Source organism: Saccopteryx bilineata, chromosome 7 (assembly GCF_036850765.1).
Source record: "Saccopteryx bilineata isolate mSacBil1 chromosome 7, mSacBil1_pri_phased_curated, whole genome shotgun sequence".
NCBI classification, from domain to species: domain Eukaryota; kingdom Metazoa; phylum Chordata; class Mammalia; order Chiroptera; family Emballonuridae; genus Saccopteryx; species Saccopteryx bilineata.
The window spans coordinates 35,947,109-35,959,572 of NC_089496.1; the positions used below are offsets into that span (position 1 = coordinate 35,947,109).

Here is a 12,464-nt window from a genome sequence, read left to right on the forward strand (position 1 = left end):
AGAAATAAATGAAATAGAGAACAGAAAAACTATAGAAAAAATCAATAAAACAAGGAGCTGGTTCTTTGAAAAGATCAACAAAATTGACAAACCCTTGGCAAGACTCACCAAGGAAAAAAGACACAGGACTCAAATAAATAAAATCCAAAATGAAAGAGGAGAGATCACCACAGACATCATAGAAATACAAAGAATTATTGTAGAATACTATGAAAAATTATATGCCACCAAATACAACAATCTAGAAGAAATGGATAAATTCCTAGAACAATACAACTTTCCTAGACTGAGTCATGAAGAAGCAGAAAGCCTAAACAGACCAATCAGCAGGGAGGAAATAGAAAAAACTATTAAAAATCTCCCCAAAAATAAAAGTCCAGGCCCAGATGGTTATACTAATGAATTCTATCAAACATTCAAAGAAGACTTGGTTCCTATTCTACTCAAAGTCTTCCAAAAAATTGAAGAAGAAGCAATACTTCCAAACACATTTTATGAGGCCAACATAACCCTCATACCAAAACCTGGCAAGGATGGCACAAAGAAAGAAAACTACAGACCAATATCTCTAATGAATACAGATGCTAAAATACTAAACAAAATACTGGCAAACCGAATACAACAACATATTAAAAAAATAATACATCATGATCAAGTGGGATTCATCCCAGAATCTCAAGGATGGTTCAACATACGCAAAACGGTTAACGTAATACACCATATCAACAAAACAAAGAACAAAACCCACATGATCTTATCAATAGATGCAGAAAAGGCTTTTGATAAAATACAACACAATTTTATGTTTAAGACTCTCAACAAAATGGGTATAGAAGGAAAATATCTCAACATGATAAAGGCCATATATGATAAACCATCAGCCAACATCCTATTAAACGGCATAAAACTGAGGACTTTCTACCTTAAATCAGGAACAAGACAGGGTTGTCCACTCTCTCCACTCTTATTCAACGTGGTGCTAGAAGTTCTGGCCAGAGCAATCAGACAAGACAAAGAAATAAAAGGCATCCATATCGGAAAAGAAGAAGTAAAGCTATCACTTTTTGCTGATGATATGATCCTATACATCGAAAACCCAAAGGACTCCACAAAAAGATTATTAGAAACAATAAACCAATACAGTAAGGTCGCAGGATACAAAATTAACATACAAAAGTCCATAGCCTTTCTATATGCCAACAATGAAATATTAGAAAACGAACTCAAAAAAATAATCCCCTTCACGATTGCAACAAAAAAATAAAATACCTAGGAATAAACATAACAAAGAACGTAAAGGACCTGTATAATGAAAATTACAAAGCATTGTTAAGGGAAATTGAAAAAGATACAATGAGATGGAAAAATATTCCTTGTTCTTGGATAGGAAGAATAAATATAATCAAAATGGCCATATTACCCAAAGCAATATACAAATTTAATGCAATTCCCATCAAAATCCCTATGAGATTTTTTAAAGAAATGGAACAAAAAATCATCAGATTTATATGGAACTATAAAAAACCCCGAATAGCCAAAACAATCCTAAGGAAAAAGAATGAAGCTGGGGGCATTACAATACCTGACTTTAAACTATATTATAGGGCCACGATAATCAAAACAGCATGGTATTGGCAAAAAAATAGACACTCAGACCAATGGAACAGAATAGAAAGCCCAGAAATAAAACCACATATATATGGTCAAATAATCTTTGATAAAGGGGCCAACAACACACAATGGAGAAAAGAAAGCCTCTTCAACAAATGGTGTTGGGAAAACTGGAAAGCCACATGCAAAAGAATGAAACTCGACTACAGCCTGTCCCCGTGTACTAAAATTAATTCAAAATGGATCAAAGACCTAAATATAAGACCTGAAACAATAAAGTACATAGAAGAAGACATAGGTACTAAAATCATGGACCTGGGTTTTAAAGAACATTTTATGAACTTGACTCCAATGGCAAGAGAAGTGAAGGCAAAGATAAATGAATGGGACTACATCAGAATTAAAAGTTTTTGCTCAGCAAGAGAAACTGATATCAAAATAAACAGACAGCCAACTATATGGGAACTGATATTTTCAAACGACAGCTCAGATAAGGGCCTAATATCCAAAATTTACAAAGAACTCATAAAACTCAACAACAAACAAACAAGCAATCCAATAAAAAAATGGGAAGAGGACATGAACAGACACTTCTCCCAGGAAGAGATACAAATGGCCAACAGATATATGAAAAGATGCTCAGCTTCATTAGTTATTAGAGAAATGCAAATCAAAACTACAATGAGATACCACCTCACTCGTGTTAGATTAGCTATTATCAACAAGACGGGTAATAGCAAATGTTGGAGAGGCTGTGGAGAAAAAGGAACCCTCATTCACTGTTGGTGGGACTGTAAAGTAGTACAACCATTATGGAGGAAAGTATGGTGGTTCCTCAAAAAACTGCAAATAGAACTACCTTATGACCCAGCAATCCCTCTACTGGGTATATACCCCAAAACCTCAGAAACATTGATACGTGAAGACACATGTAGCCCCATGTTCATTGCAGCACTGTTCACAGTGGCCAAGACATGGAAACAACCAAAAAGCCCTTCAATAGAAGACTGGATAAAGAAGATGTGGCACATATACACTATGGAATACTACTCAGCCATAAGAAATGATGACATCAGATCATTTACAGCAAAATGGTGGGATCTTGATAACATTATAAGGAGTGAAATAAGTAAATCAGAACAAAACAAGAACTTCATGATTCCATACATTGGTGGAACATAAAAATGAGACTAAGAGACATGGACAAGAGTGTGGTGGTTACCAAGGGTGGGGGGGGGAGGGAGGACATGGGAGGGAGGGAGGGAGAGAGTTAGGGGGAGGGGGAGGGGCACAGAGAACTAGATAGAGGGTGACGGAGGACAATCTGACTTTGGGTGAGGGGTTTGCAACATAATTTGATGACAAAATAACCTAGACATGTTTTCTTTGAATATATGTACCCTGATTTATTAATGTCATCCCATTACCATTAATAAAAATTTATTAAAAAAAAAAGAAATGAAGACCATCTGCATTATCAGAAATACCATATTATACCATGACAGGTCTTCTTTAAGCCAGAAAGACCATATGTATAGCACAGATATTGACGTCAATTCACTACATTCTCCCTATCAAGGAGGAACTAGTGGTGGGGTTCAAATCATTTAACAACCGGTTCTCTGCCCTAATGACCATTTTAAGTATAAAAATATATATATACTGAAAGGTAGTTTATTGGTGCATGCATTTTAATATTTAAATAAGAACAATAAAAGAGGTACACAAAACTAGATTGTTATAAGTTTTAAAATATTAATGAAAAATATTAAATAATACCTGACAACAATAAAACTGTTATTTAAGATATTTTCAGCCTGACCAGGTGATGGTGCAGTGGATAGAGCGTCGGATTGGGATGCAGAGGACCCAGGTTTGAGACCCCGAGGGTGCCAGCTTGAGCGCGGACTCATCTGGCTTGAGCAAAAGCTCACCAGCTTGGACTCAAGATCGCTGGCTCGAGCAAGGGGTTACATGGTCTGCTGAAGGCCCACGGTCAAGGCATATATGAGAAAGCAATCAATGAACAACTAAGGTGTCGCAACGAAAAACTGATGATTGATGCTTCTCATCTCTCTCCATTCCTGTCTGGCTGTCCCTATCTATCCCTCTCTCTGACCCTATCTCTGTCTCTGTATTAAAAAAAAAGAAAGATATTTTCATATTACTTCTTGACTGGCATCCTCACTTGCAATATTTTTCACTTACGAACAGAATGAATATTACCACGGGCGCTTAGAACTGTTGCGCAGATGAATGTTAAAAATGAGTAAGGAACATAAATTTGTTCATAAATTTGATTTCTACACTGGGAAGGTACCCACCTTAGAGAGAACCCTGATTATAAGTGCCATTTTAACAACAGGTTCACCAAACTCAGCAAAACATTAGGTATTGGTTCTAACTGGTGAGACTGGTTGAATCCCACCACTTGGAGGGACTATCAATAAACTGAAAATCTATCCAAAGAAGAAGCACTTGATGTTTGTCTTATGAAAAATGGATAAAAACCTAGAGAAGCTTAATTAATCAGAGACATAAAAGGATATACAATATCCATCTATGTAAACAACATAATGACTATCACAGATATAGATTTGATTTAGGGAATAAGGCCAAGATCAGAACACTCCAAAAAGTTGTATCTTATCACAGGAAGCATAAACCAACACTCTTTTCACTAAACAGTGCACAGAAATAGTGTTTGCAGAATATCTGTCATGTAGGCACTCAATATTAGAGATATTGATTTAAATAAAGGGAAAATTAATACTTAAGTATAAAAAGAATGTGTCCAGAGGTAGCAGTTTCATTACTTAGGGCACATTTGTGAAAAGCGTTTCCCAAAGTTTCTTTCATGAATTAGCTATAGTAATAGTTAAAGTGTTACAAGAGAACATGGAAACTGGTATAACCTAGTCTCCAAATTGTATCTATGAGGTGCTCATTAGTACGTTAAAGATTTGTGAAAAAGATTTCATTTAAAAAGTCTGTTTAACTCTACTCACTGGTGCTTCCTCCTCCCACTTCTTTTTAACCATAGCTCATTTTCAATGGCATATCTGGTAAACATCACAGTTTCTGGTAAATACTATTTAAGGTGGAATTATGTACTGGACAGTTTGTTGGAAGTCAGAGTCAACTCACACCTGTGTCTTTGAGGACAAAAGTATTTTTTTTTATAAATTTTTATTAATGTTAATGGGATGACATTAATAATTCAGGGTACATATTTTCAAAGAAAACATGTCTAGGTTATCTTATCATTAAATTACGTTGCATACCCCTCACCCAGAGTCAGATTGTCCTCCGTCATCCTCTATCTAGTTTTCTCTGAGCCCCTCCCCCTCCCCCTAACTCTCTCCCTCCCTCCCTCCTGCGTCCTCCCTCCCCCACCCCTGGTAACCACCACACTCTTGTCCATGTCTCTTAGTCTCGTTTTATGTTCCACCAATGTATGGAATCATGTAGTTCTTATTTTTTTCTGATTTACTTATTTCACTCCGTATAATGTTATCAAGATCCCACCATTTTGCTGTAAATGATCTGATGTCATCATTTCTTATGGCTGAGTAGTATTCCATAGTGTATATGTGCCACATCTTCTTTATCCAGTCTTCTATTGAAGGACTTTTTGGTTGTTTCCATGAGGACAAAAGTATTTTAAAGCATTCTCACACTTCTGAAACATCTCCATTATTGTGTTTTTAAGAAGAGACAAGCAACACCTACATACGCTATCTTTGTTTCCTAAAATGAAGAGAGGCATACTCTCTCTTTTTTTCTTTTTAACAATGGCCGCATGGTTTATTAAGCTGTGTTGTTGTACAGGCTCTGGGCTTGCCATGTGCTCTTGATATATAAAGTCCAGATGTTCTACCAGTTCTTTTCTGAGCAATGACACCAGGAAATTGACAGGTATAAGAATGTTGTATATAAGCTCATCATCAGTCATTTTCATGTGGCCAACAGTCACCACCAGACACAGCACCTTCTTCATTGGGTCTTGATGGTAGATTTCACTGATTGACTTTGGCCACCATGTTCTTGTAGATCAGCAAGGAAGGGAACTTGCCAACTTTACTCAGGCCTGGGCCTAGGATTCATGGGTTCTTTTCTTTTCTTTCTTTCTTTTTTTTTTTTTTTTGTATTTTTCTGAAGCTGGAAATGGGGAGAGACAGTCAGACAGATTCCCGCGTGTGCCCGACCGGGACCCACCCAGCATGCCCACCAGGGGCAATGCTCTGCCCACCAGCGGGCAATGCTCTGTCCCTCCGGGGCATCGCTCTGCTGCGACCAGAGTCACTCTAGCGCCTGGGGCAGAGGCCAAGGAGCCATCCCCAGCACTCAGGCCATCTTTGCTCCAATGGAGCCTTGGCTGCGGAAGGGGAAGAGAGAGACAGAGAGGAAGGAGAGGGGGAGGGGTGGAGAAGCAGATGGGCGCTTCTCCTGTGTGCCCTGGCCGGGAATCGAACCTGGGACTTCTGCACGCCAGGCCGACGCTCTACCACTGAGCCAACCGGCCAGGGCGGATTCATGGGTTCTTGATCAGAGATTCTGAAGCCAAAAGGACATCATACTTCTTGGCTAGCTTTTTGACCAGTTGTTCAGTGCCTCGATGTCAAGGTGGTGGATAACCACAGTCTTGGCCCTGTCACAGTGCTGTTGTTCCCCCAGAAAACAGATGGAGAACGTGGGGCAGGGAGTACATTTAAAGCTGATGGTACCCGAGAAGTGTCTGTCCCTTTGAGGGTCAGTGTTCTTCAAGCTGATCTGTGGATCTAGCCTCTAACTCCCAGAACTCCCAGCGCCTGTGCTGGGTCCTCTGCAGGACTTCTCACACTGCCACATACAGGATGTTGGAGGCTTTGCTGCTCATGACTCCCCAAGTCACAGAAGCCAGAGAAGAGAGAGGCTTGTCTTGAAGGCCTTACAGGATCGTCTTCTTCCTACAGTTGGAGTTTAGCCAAGAGCTGGCTTAGCTGGTCCAACTTTGCTCAGAACAACAAAGGTCAGACGCCACGCAGGAGGCAGCACGGGCTCCTCCTTTCCACCAAGGCCACCTTTCCAAATGGGGAGCCTCCACAGGTACGGTCACACACGTGTACCCACTGGATCATCCCATACATGTGATGTGTAGAGCGTACCAGGGGCGGGACAATGAGTGATTTTATTGTAAAAATAAACACTACAAGGGTTAGTAGATTTCATAAATAAAACCACAAGATGTCCAGTTATATTTAAATTTCAGAATAACAGCAAAGAAGTTTTAGTGCAAGTATGGTCCTGTAAGATTTGTACTAAAAATTATTGTTTATCTGATTGTCTATGCTCTACCATTTCTCAGCTTTTGAGATTTTCCTCAATGAACTCTATTTTACGTCTGCATAGTGTAGAATTAGTGTGCCTCTATGATCCTTGCATGGCACAAGAGAAAAAACTGAATTCATTTCCCACCATCGTAATCTAGAGTATAACCAAACATCTAATGAAGAGAAAATATTCTTGAACTCTGCCAGTTATATGTCCTTGGGCAAGTTTACGTATCTCCTTAGACTTTGGTTGTTCTGACTCCAACAGCCCCTACGGCACTAACATTTTAAGATTCTATGATCTTATGTAAACTAAATGTTGCCTTGTTCTTGATGACTAACCAGAAGTCATGCTTTCATATTTTGGAAGCAGAGGAAACAACCTCAAAAGTTAAAGAAAACTGGGGGACTGGCTAAAAGATGATCCTTATATTTAATTTCAATCCATTTGTTTCAAAAGAAATGTTACCTTCAGGCTAAAAAGGCACCTTAAATATTTTAGCAACAATAGCTTTTATTCATCAACCATATAACTTTAAATGCCTGTCATTTCTTAAACAGATGGTACCAAATAATTTTTATTCCAAACCATTTAAAAAAGGAGTTGACTATTTCATTTCTTTGACTTCTGTGTGATAGCTCAAAGAAACTATAAAGCATTCCACAAATTCCATGAAAGGTATCTATGTACAAAGGGCAAATCTACCTTCTCTAGAAGATTCTCCAAATAGTTTGATGTATATAATATATCTCTGCACAAATAATCTATAATGCTAATCAATTTACCTCCAGCTGAACTAACTTCCTGCTATTAAAAGCCAGTAACAACAAGCATTTTCTCTAATAACATGTCCTCTAGTAATCTGAATGTCAAGCAGTGCTTTCAAGTGATTAAAAACTTGTTCACCAATATCTTTAGCAAAATATAAAAGAAATAAGCAACTCTAAGTCACACAAGTGGCTAAGAGTTGTGACATTAGGGTTGTCAGTTAAGTACAAAAGTCCAGTTAAATGTGGATTTCAAATTTCAATTTCCAAATTTGGAAATTACTTAAAATTATTTATTATTTGACATTCTCATTTAACTGGACATTCTTTTTATTTTTATTTTTTTAATTTTTTTTTTTTCATTTTTCTGAAGCTGGAAACAGGGAGAGACAGTCTGACAGACTCCCGCATGCACCCGACCGAGATCCACCCGGCACGCCCACCAGGGGCGACGCTCTGCCCACCAGGGGGCGATGCTCTGCCCATCCTGGGCGTCGCCATATTGCGACCAGAGCCACTCTAGCGCCTGAGGCAGAGGCCACAGAGCCATCCCCAGCGCCCGGGCCATCTTTGCTCCAATGGAGCCTTGGCTGCGGGAGGGGAAGAGAGAGACAGAGAGGAAAGCGCGGCAGAGGGGTGGAGAAGCAAATGGGTGCTTCTCCTGTGTGCCCTGGCCGGGAATCAAACCCGGGTCCTCCGCACGCTAGGCCGACGCTCTACCGCTGAGCCAACCGGCCAGGGCCTCTTTTTATTTTTATATGCATATCTGGCAATTCTATGTGCTACCTAGTATAAGATATTTTTCAATTTTCATTTTTCCCTAATCTAAACACTTCATTTTTATTTTTCCCTTCAAGCCAAGAAGTTCTGTCTACTATAGAACATGAATAGGTAATTTTCCAACCAAATTTTTTTTGAATCAGTATCTTTGCTTTTAACAAAGTCAGGTTTCCACTATTAAAAGTGTACTCTACAGAACATAGACTCTGAAGAGAACATTTTACCTACCTGGGGGTAACATATGAGAAGGCCGCATAGTAAAATATTTCTTTTTTTCATTTCCTTTGCCAGTTCTCTAATCTGCATTAAGTTTTCCATTTTCTGATCAAAAGGTGCAGATTTATACTTGAGAAAATGCACCTGCAAAATAATGTAATAGGTAATAATTAGAATGCCATTCCTTCACTTTCCTTTGCACATTTAACATTAAAGAAGCTACAATTACAATATTGCAATTATTTTTATCGATTTGTTACCTTCTAGTTAAGCATTCCAAGCCATAAATATTTCATACGACTAATGAGTCATCTGTTATAAACACAAATAAGTAAACCTTCATAGAGAACGCGGTGCTAATAAGTATCAAGTGCTAATATGTGATCTCAAATTGTGACAAATATATTAAAAATATCATTTTACCAATTCATTCAGCCTAAATCATAATTTATAATTTGAGACTAGGAATTTTACCAATTCATTCAACTTAAATCATAATTTGTAATTTGAAACTGGGCTAGAAGTAAATCTATAAGTGGGCAATATTAATAAATTTCAAGCATGCTTACCTAATTAAGTACATAAAATTCTTTAGGAAAAATCCTTTTCAATGTAATTAATTGGTTACCTAACAAAGTATAATCTATTTCTTAAAGTAAATCCAGAAGAATTTTAATTACAATGATTTTTAGCAGTGTAAAATTATATTTTTCTTGATTTATCAAACAACTATTTTTAAACATTTTTTATTTAAATTTTAAGAACTCAATGTGATCCTTCTTTTCTCCAAATAATTGAGTTTTTACAGTACTTTTTTTTTTCTTTTATGGAATATAATAGACTTAGCCTTAAAATAAACAATTTAAAATACCAATGCACACATAGAAAGAACATTCAAAAATATGTGTAATTTTTTACAATACCAAAATTTTAAACTCTCAAAAGCTGTAATTTCTTCATTTTACATGTATTTATTAACTAGAAGAATTTAGAAATATACTCTACTCTGATACTCTTCTACTAATCCCTTCTTCCCCACTCATTTATAAGAATGTATACTCTATTAGAAAAAAAATCAATAAAACATCTTAAAGATGCTCTTTCCTTAACACAAGGGAATTATTTTATTTTTACTCATCACATTGCATTTTGCTTTTCAGGAAAAAATATACTTATATAACATTCATTTTTAAAGAGAATTATGTGATAATATGTAATATATGTTAATTTAGTAGATAATAACTATTTTTGGAGCTCTTCATTAAATATAATTAATTAAAGATATGCACACACATACAGCTGCTTCGTCCTGAAATCTAAGGTGACAATAAGACATTTTTCCTTTAAATGGTCCATCCATAAAGAAACCAAAAGAATAAACAAAAAATAAAAACAAGGGGGAAAAATGGAAGATGAAAAGCAGAAAAAAAAAGTTTTCAGGATTTTCTATCTGTTGAAAAATTGAAGAAAAGACAACTTATAATTATAAAATTTCAGCTTTTTTTTTTTTTAAACCAGGTAGCATTGTTTATGGTAAAAGTAACTCCTGCCTGGTGAACCACAGTCAGGCTAGGAGAATTGCGAATGAACTATAAATACTAGACCCTCCTTCTGTGTAACTCGGCTCATAACCAGTTCTTCCGCTAGCTGGGACCTGGAAGCTAATGACATTAGCTTGATGCAAAAAGTGTTCATTCCTATTTGTAGCTAGAGCCTTCTAAAAGGATGGCTCACGCTCAACCTTCTGTGGGCCCTTTCCTTCACCACTGAGAAGCCAAGGTTGCGGGAGAAGCTGTAGGAAACAAAATATAACAAAATCAAAGAGTCCCTATCCTCATGTGAGCGGATGAAATTAAGAGCTGCAACTGAAGACACATACCTACCTGCGCCCTGCCTTTCTTCCTGGCTTGTAGTCTTTTACATAAACTTGGGCAAACTAGCATCCCAAAGTTAGGATTCTTCTAGTCTTTGAATTGGAAACACCTAGCTGAACCTGAAATTGCTGGCGGTGGGTTTGCTAACAAAAAGCAGGTTAATTCCCCAAACTCCAGGCGGTTTTGGAAATTGGAGTCATAGTATGGATCTGAAGCAGGGGTCTGGCTGAAGGTAAGATCCTCTCCTGAGCCCTGACTGCCTGATCACTACATAGCTCCACACCAGCTGGACTAGGGAACAACACTGCCATTTGAGGACTTCAATTATTTTAACTGTGTAATTACCTGTGAAACACCAGGGGACACCAAGCCCAACAGATTTTATGTGGCTGGGAAGCCCAGGCATTGGCAGTGCACAACCAGGGTGACCTATTGCCGGTTTAGACAGATGGGCACTTCTTGTCTAACAGAATATGTGTTCCTGACCAATTTTGAGTTCTGAAAAAGCTCACAGTAAAATAGGGAGGGTGGGGAGTAGGATTGTGGGGAAAATAGCACAAGGACAGTCAAGACAAAACTGCTCTAATTTATAATTATAACCTTCACAGAGATTTCAAATGCCTAGAAATGAAAGAGTGGAAAATAATGGTAACAGATTAAATGGAAATGGCAAGATGGACACAAATATAATAGAACAGCTCTTCTCAACGAAGCTGTCATTAAGGTTGGCCCAGCAGGAACTGCCACCTTCCGAGAGCGAGGGAACCTCTCTGGGAAGTCAGAGCTAGGAGCAGGTGCTCGCTTTTAATTTTCCTAAAAGTGTCCTAAAAAAGAGCCTGAGCCTGACCAGGTGGTGGCACAGTGGATAGAGCATCAGACTGGGATGCAGAGGACCCAGGTTCAAGACCCCGAGGTCGCCAGCTTGAGTGCGGGCTCATTTGGTTTGAGCAAAAAGCTCACCAGCTTGGACTCAAGGCCACTGGCTCAAGCAAGGGGTTACTTGGTCTGCTGAAGGCCCACGGTCAAGGCACATATGAGAAAGCAATCAATGAACAACTAAGGTGTCGCAATGAAAAACTGATGATTGATGCTTCTCATCTCTCTCCATTCCTGTCTGTCTGTCCCTGTCTATCCCTCTATCTGACTCTCTCTCTGTCTCTGGAAAAAAAAAAAAAAAAGAGCCTGAAACTATTATACATTAATTACATTAACTGTTAATTATAGGAGTAAATAATAACTTTGGGAGCCTAAAAATGGGAGAACTAAAACTCTAGACAAGCATAAATCATATTGGAATGAAAATGCTCAGTGGATAAGTCAAGTGTGCTGAATCTGTGTTTTGCTTTGGAGAAGGATGGATATTAGAAACTTTATAACTTATAGGCAATTATGCACATTTTTAAGGTAATGGTATTTAATTAAAGCCATATACAAGTGTATTTTATAGTTTCTGAACTTGCAGAGGGAGAAAGGGATTATGAATGTCAATGTAGCAATGCTTACAGGGAAAGTAGCAAACAAACAACTGGCCAACAGCAGCAATAAAATAACATATGCTTGTAGAAAAAATCCAAAGTACAAAACTAATAAAAATAAATGTAATACATTTAACTCTTTCATAAGTGACAGATTAATCAGATTGAATTTTTTTTAAAAATCTAACAATATGCTTGTTATAAGATATATATCTTCCAAGTATCCGTCAGTGGACAAGTGGATTAAAAAGCTTTGGTACATATATACTATGGAATACTACTCAGCCACAAGAAATTATGACATCGGATCATTTACAACAACATGGATGGACCTTGATAACATTATACTGAGCGAAATAAGTAAATCAGAAAAAACTAAGAACTATATGATTCCATACATAGGTGGGACATAAAAATGAGACTCAGAG

The 12,464-nt window shown here is 37.7% G+C and overlaps 1 protein-coding gene and 1 pseudogene across 2 annotated transcripts in view; both read right to left on the bottom strand.

The window, feature by feature from the left end:
- CRPPA (CDP-L-ribitol pyrophosphorylase A) overlaps nt 1–12,464 on the bottom strand; it is a 223,323-nt gene that overhangs the window by 79,366 nt on the left and 131,493 nt on the right. For both annotated transcript variants that reach the window (XM_066238591.1, XM_066238590.1), the window contains exon 9: nt 8,700–8,831. In XM_066238591.1, coding sequence (XP_066094688.1) covers nt 8,700–8,831 — 132 coding nt within the window. The remainder of the gene's footprint in view (nt 1–8,699; nt 8,832–12,464) is intronic.
- Nucleotides 5,422–6,490, bottom strand: LOC136310649 (large ribosomal subunit protein uL1 pseudogene; annotated as a pseudogene).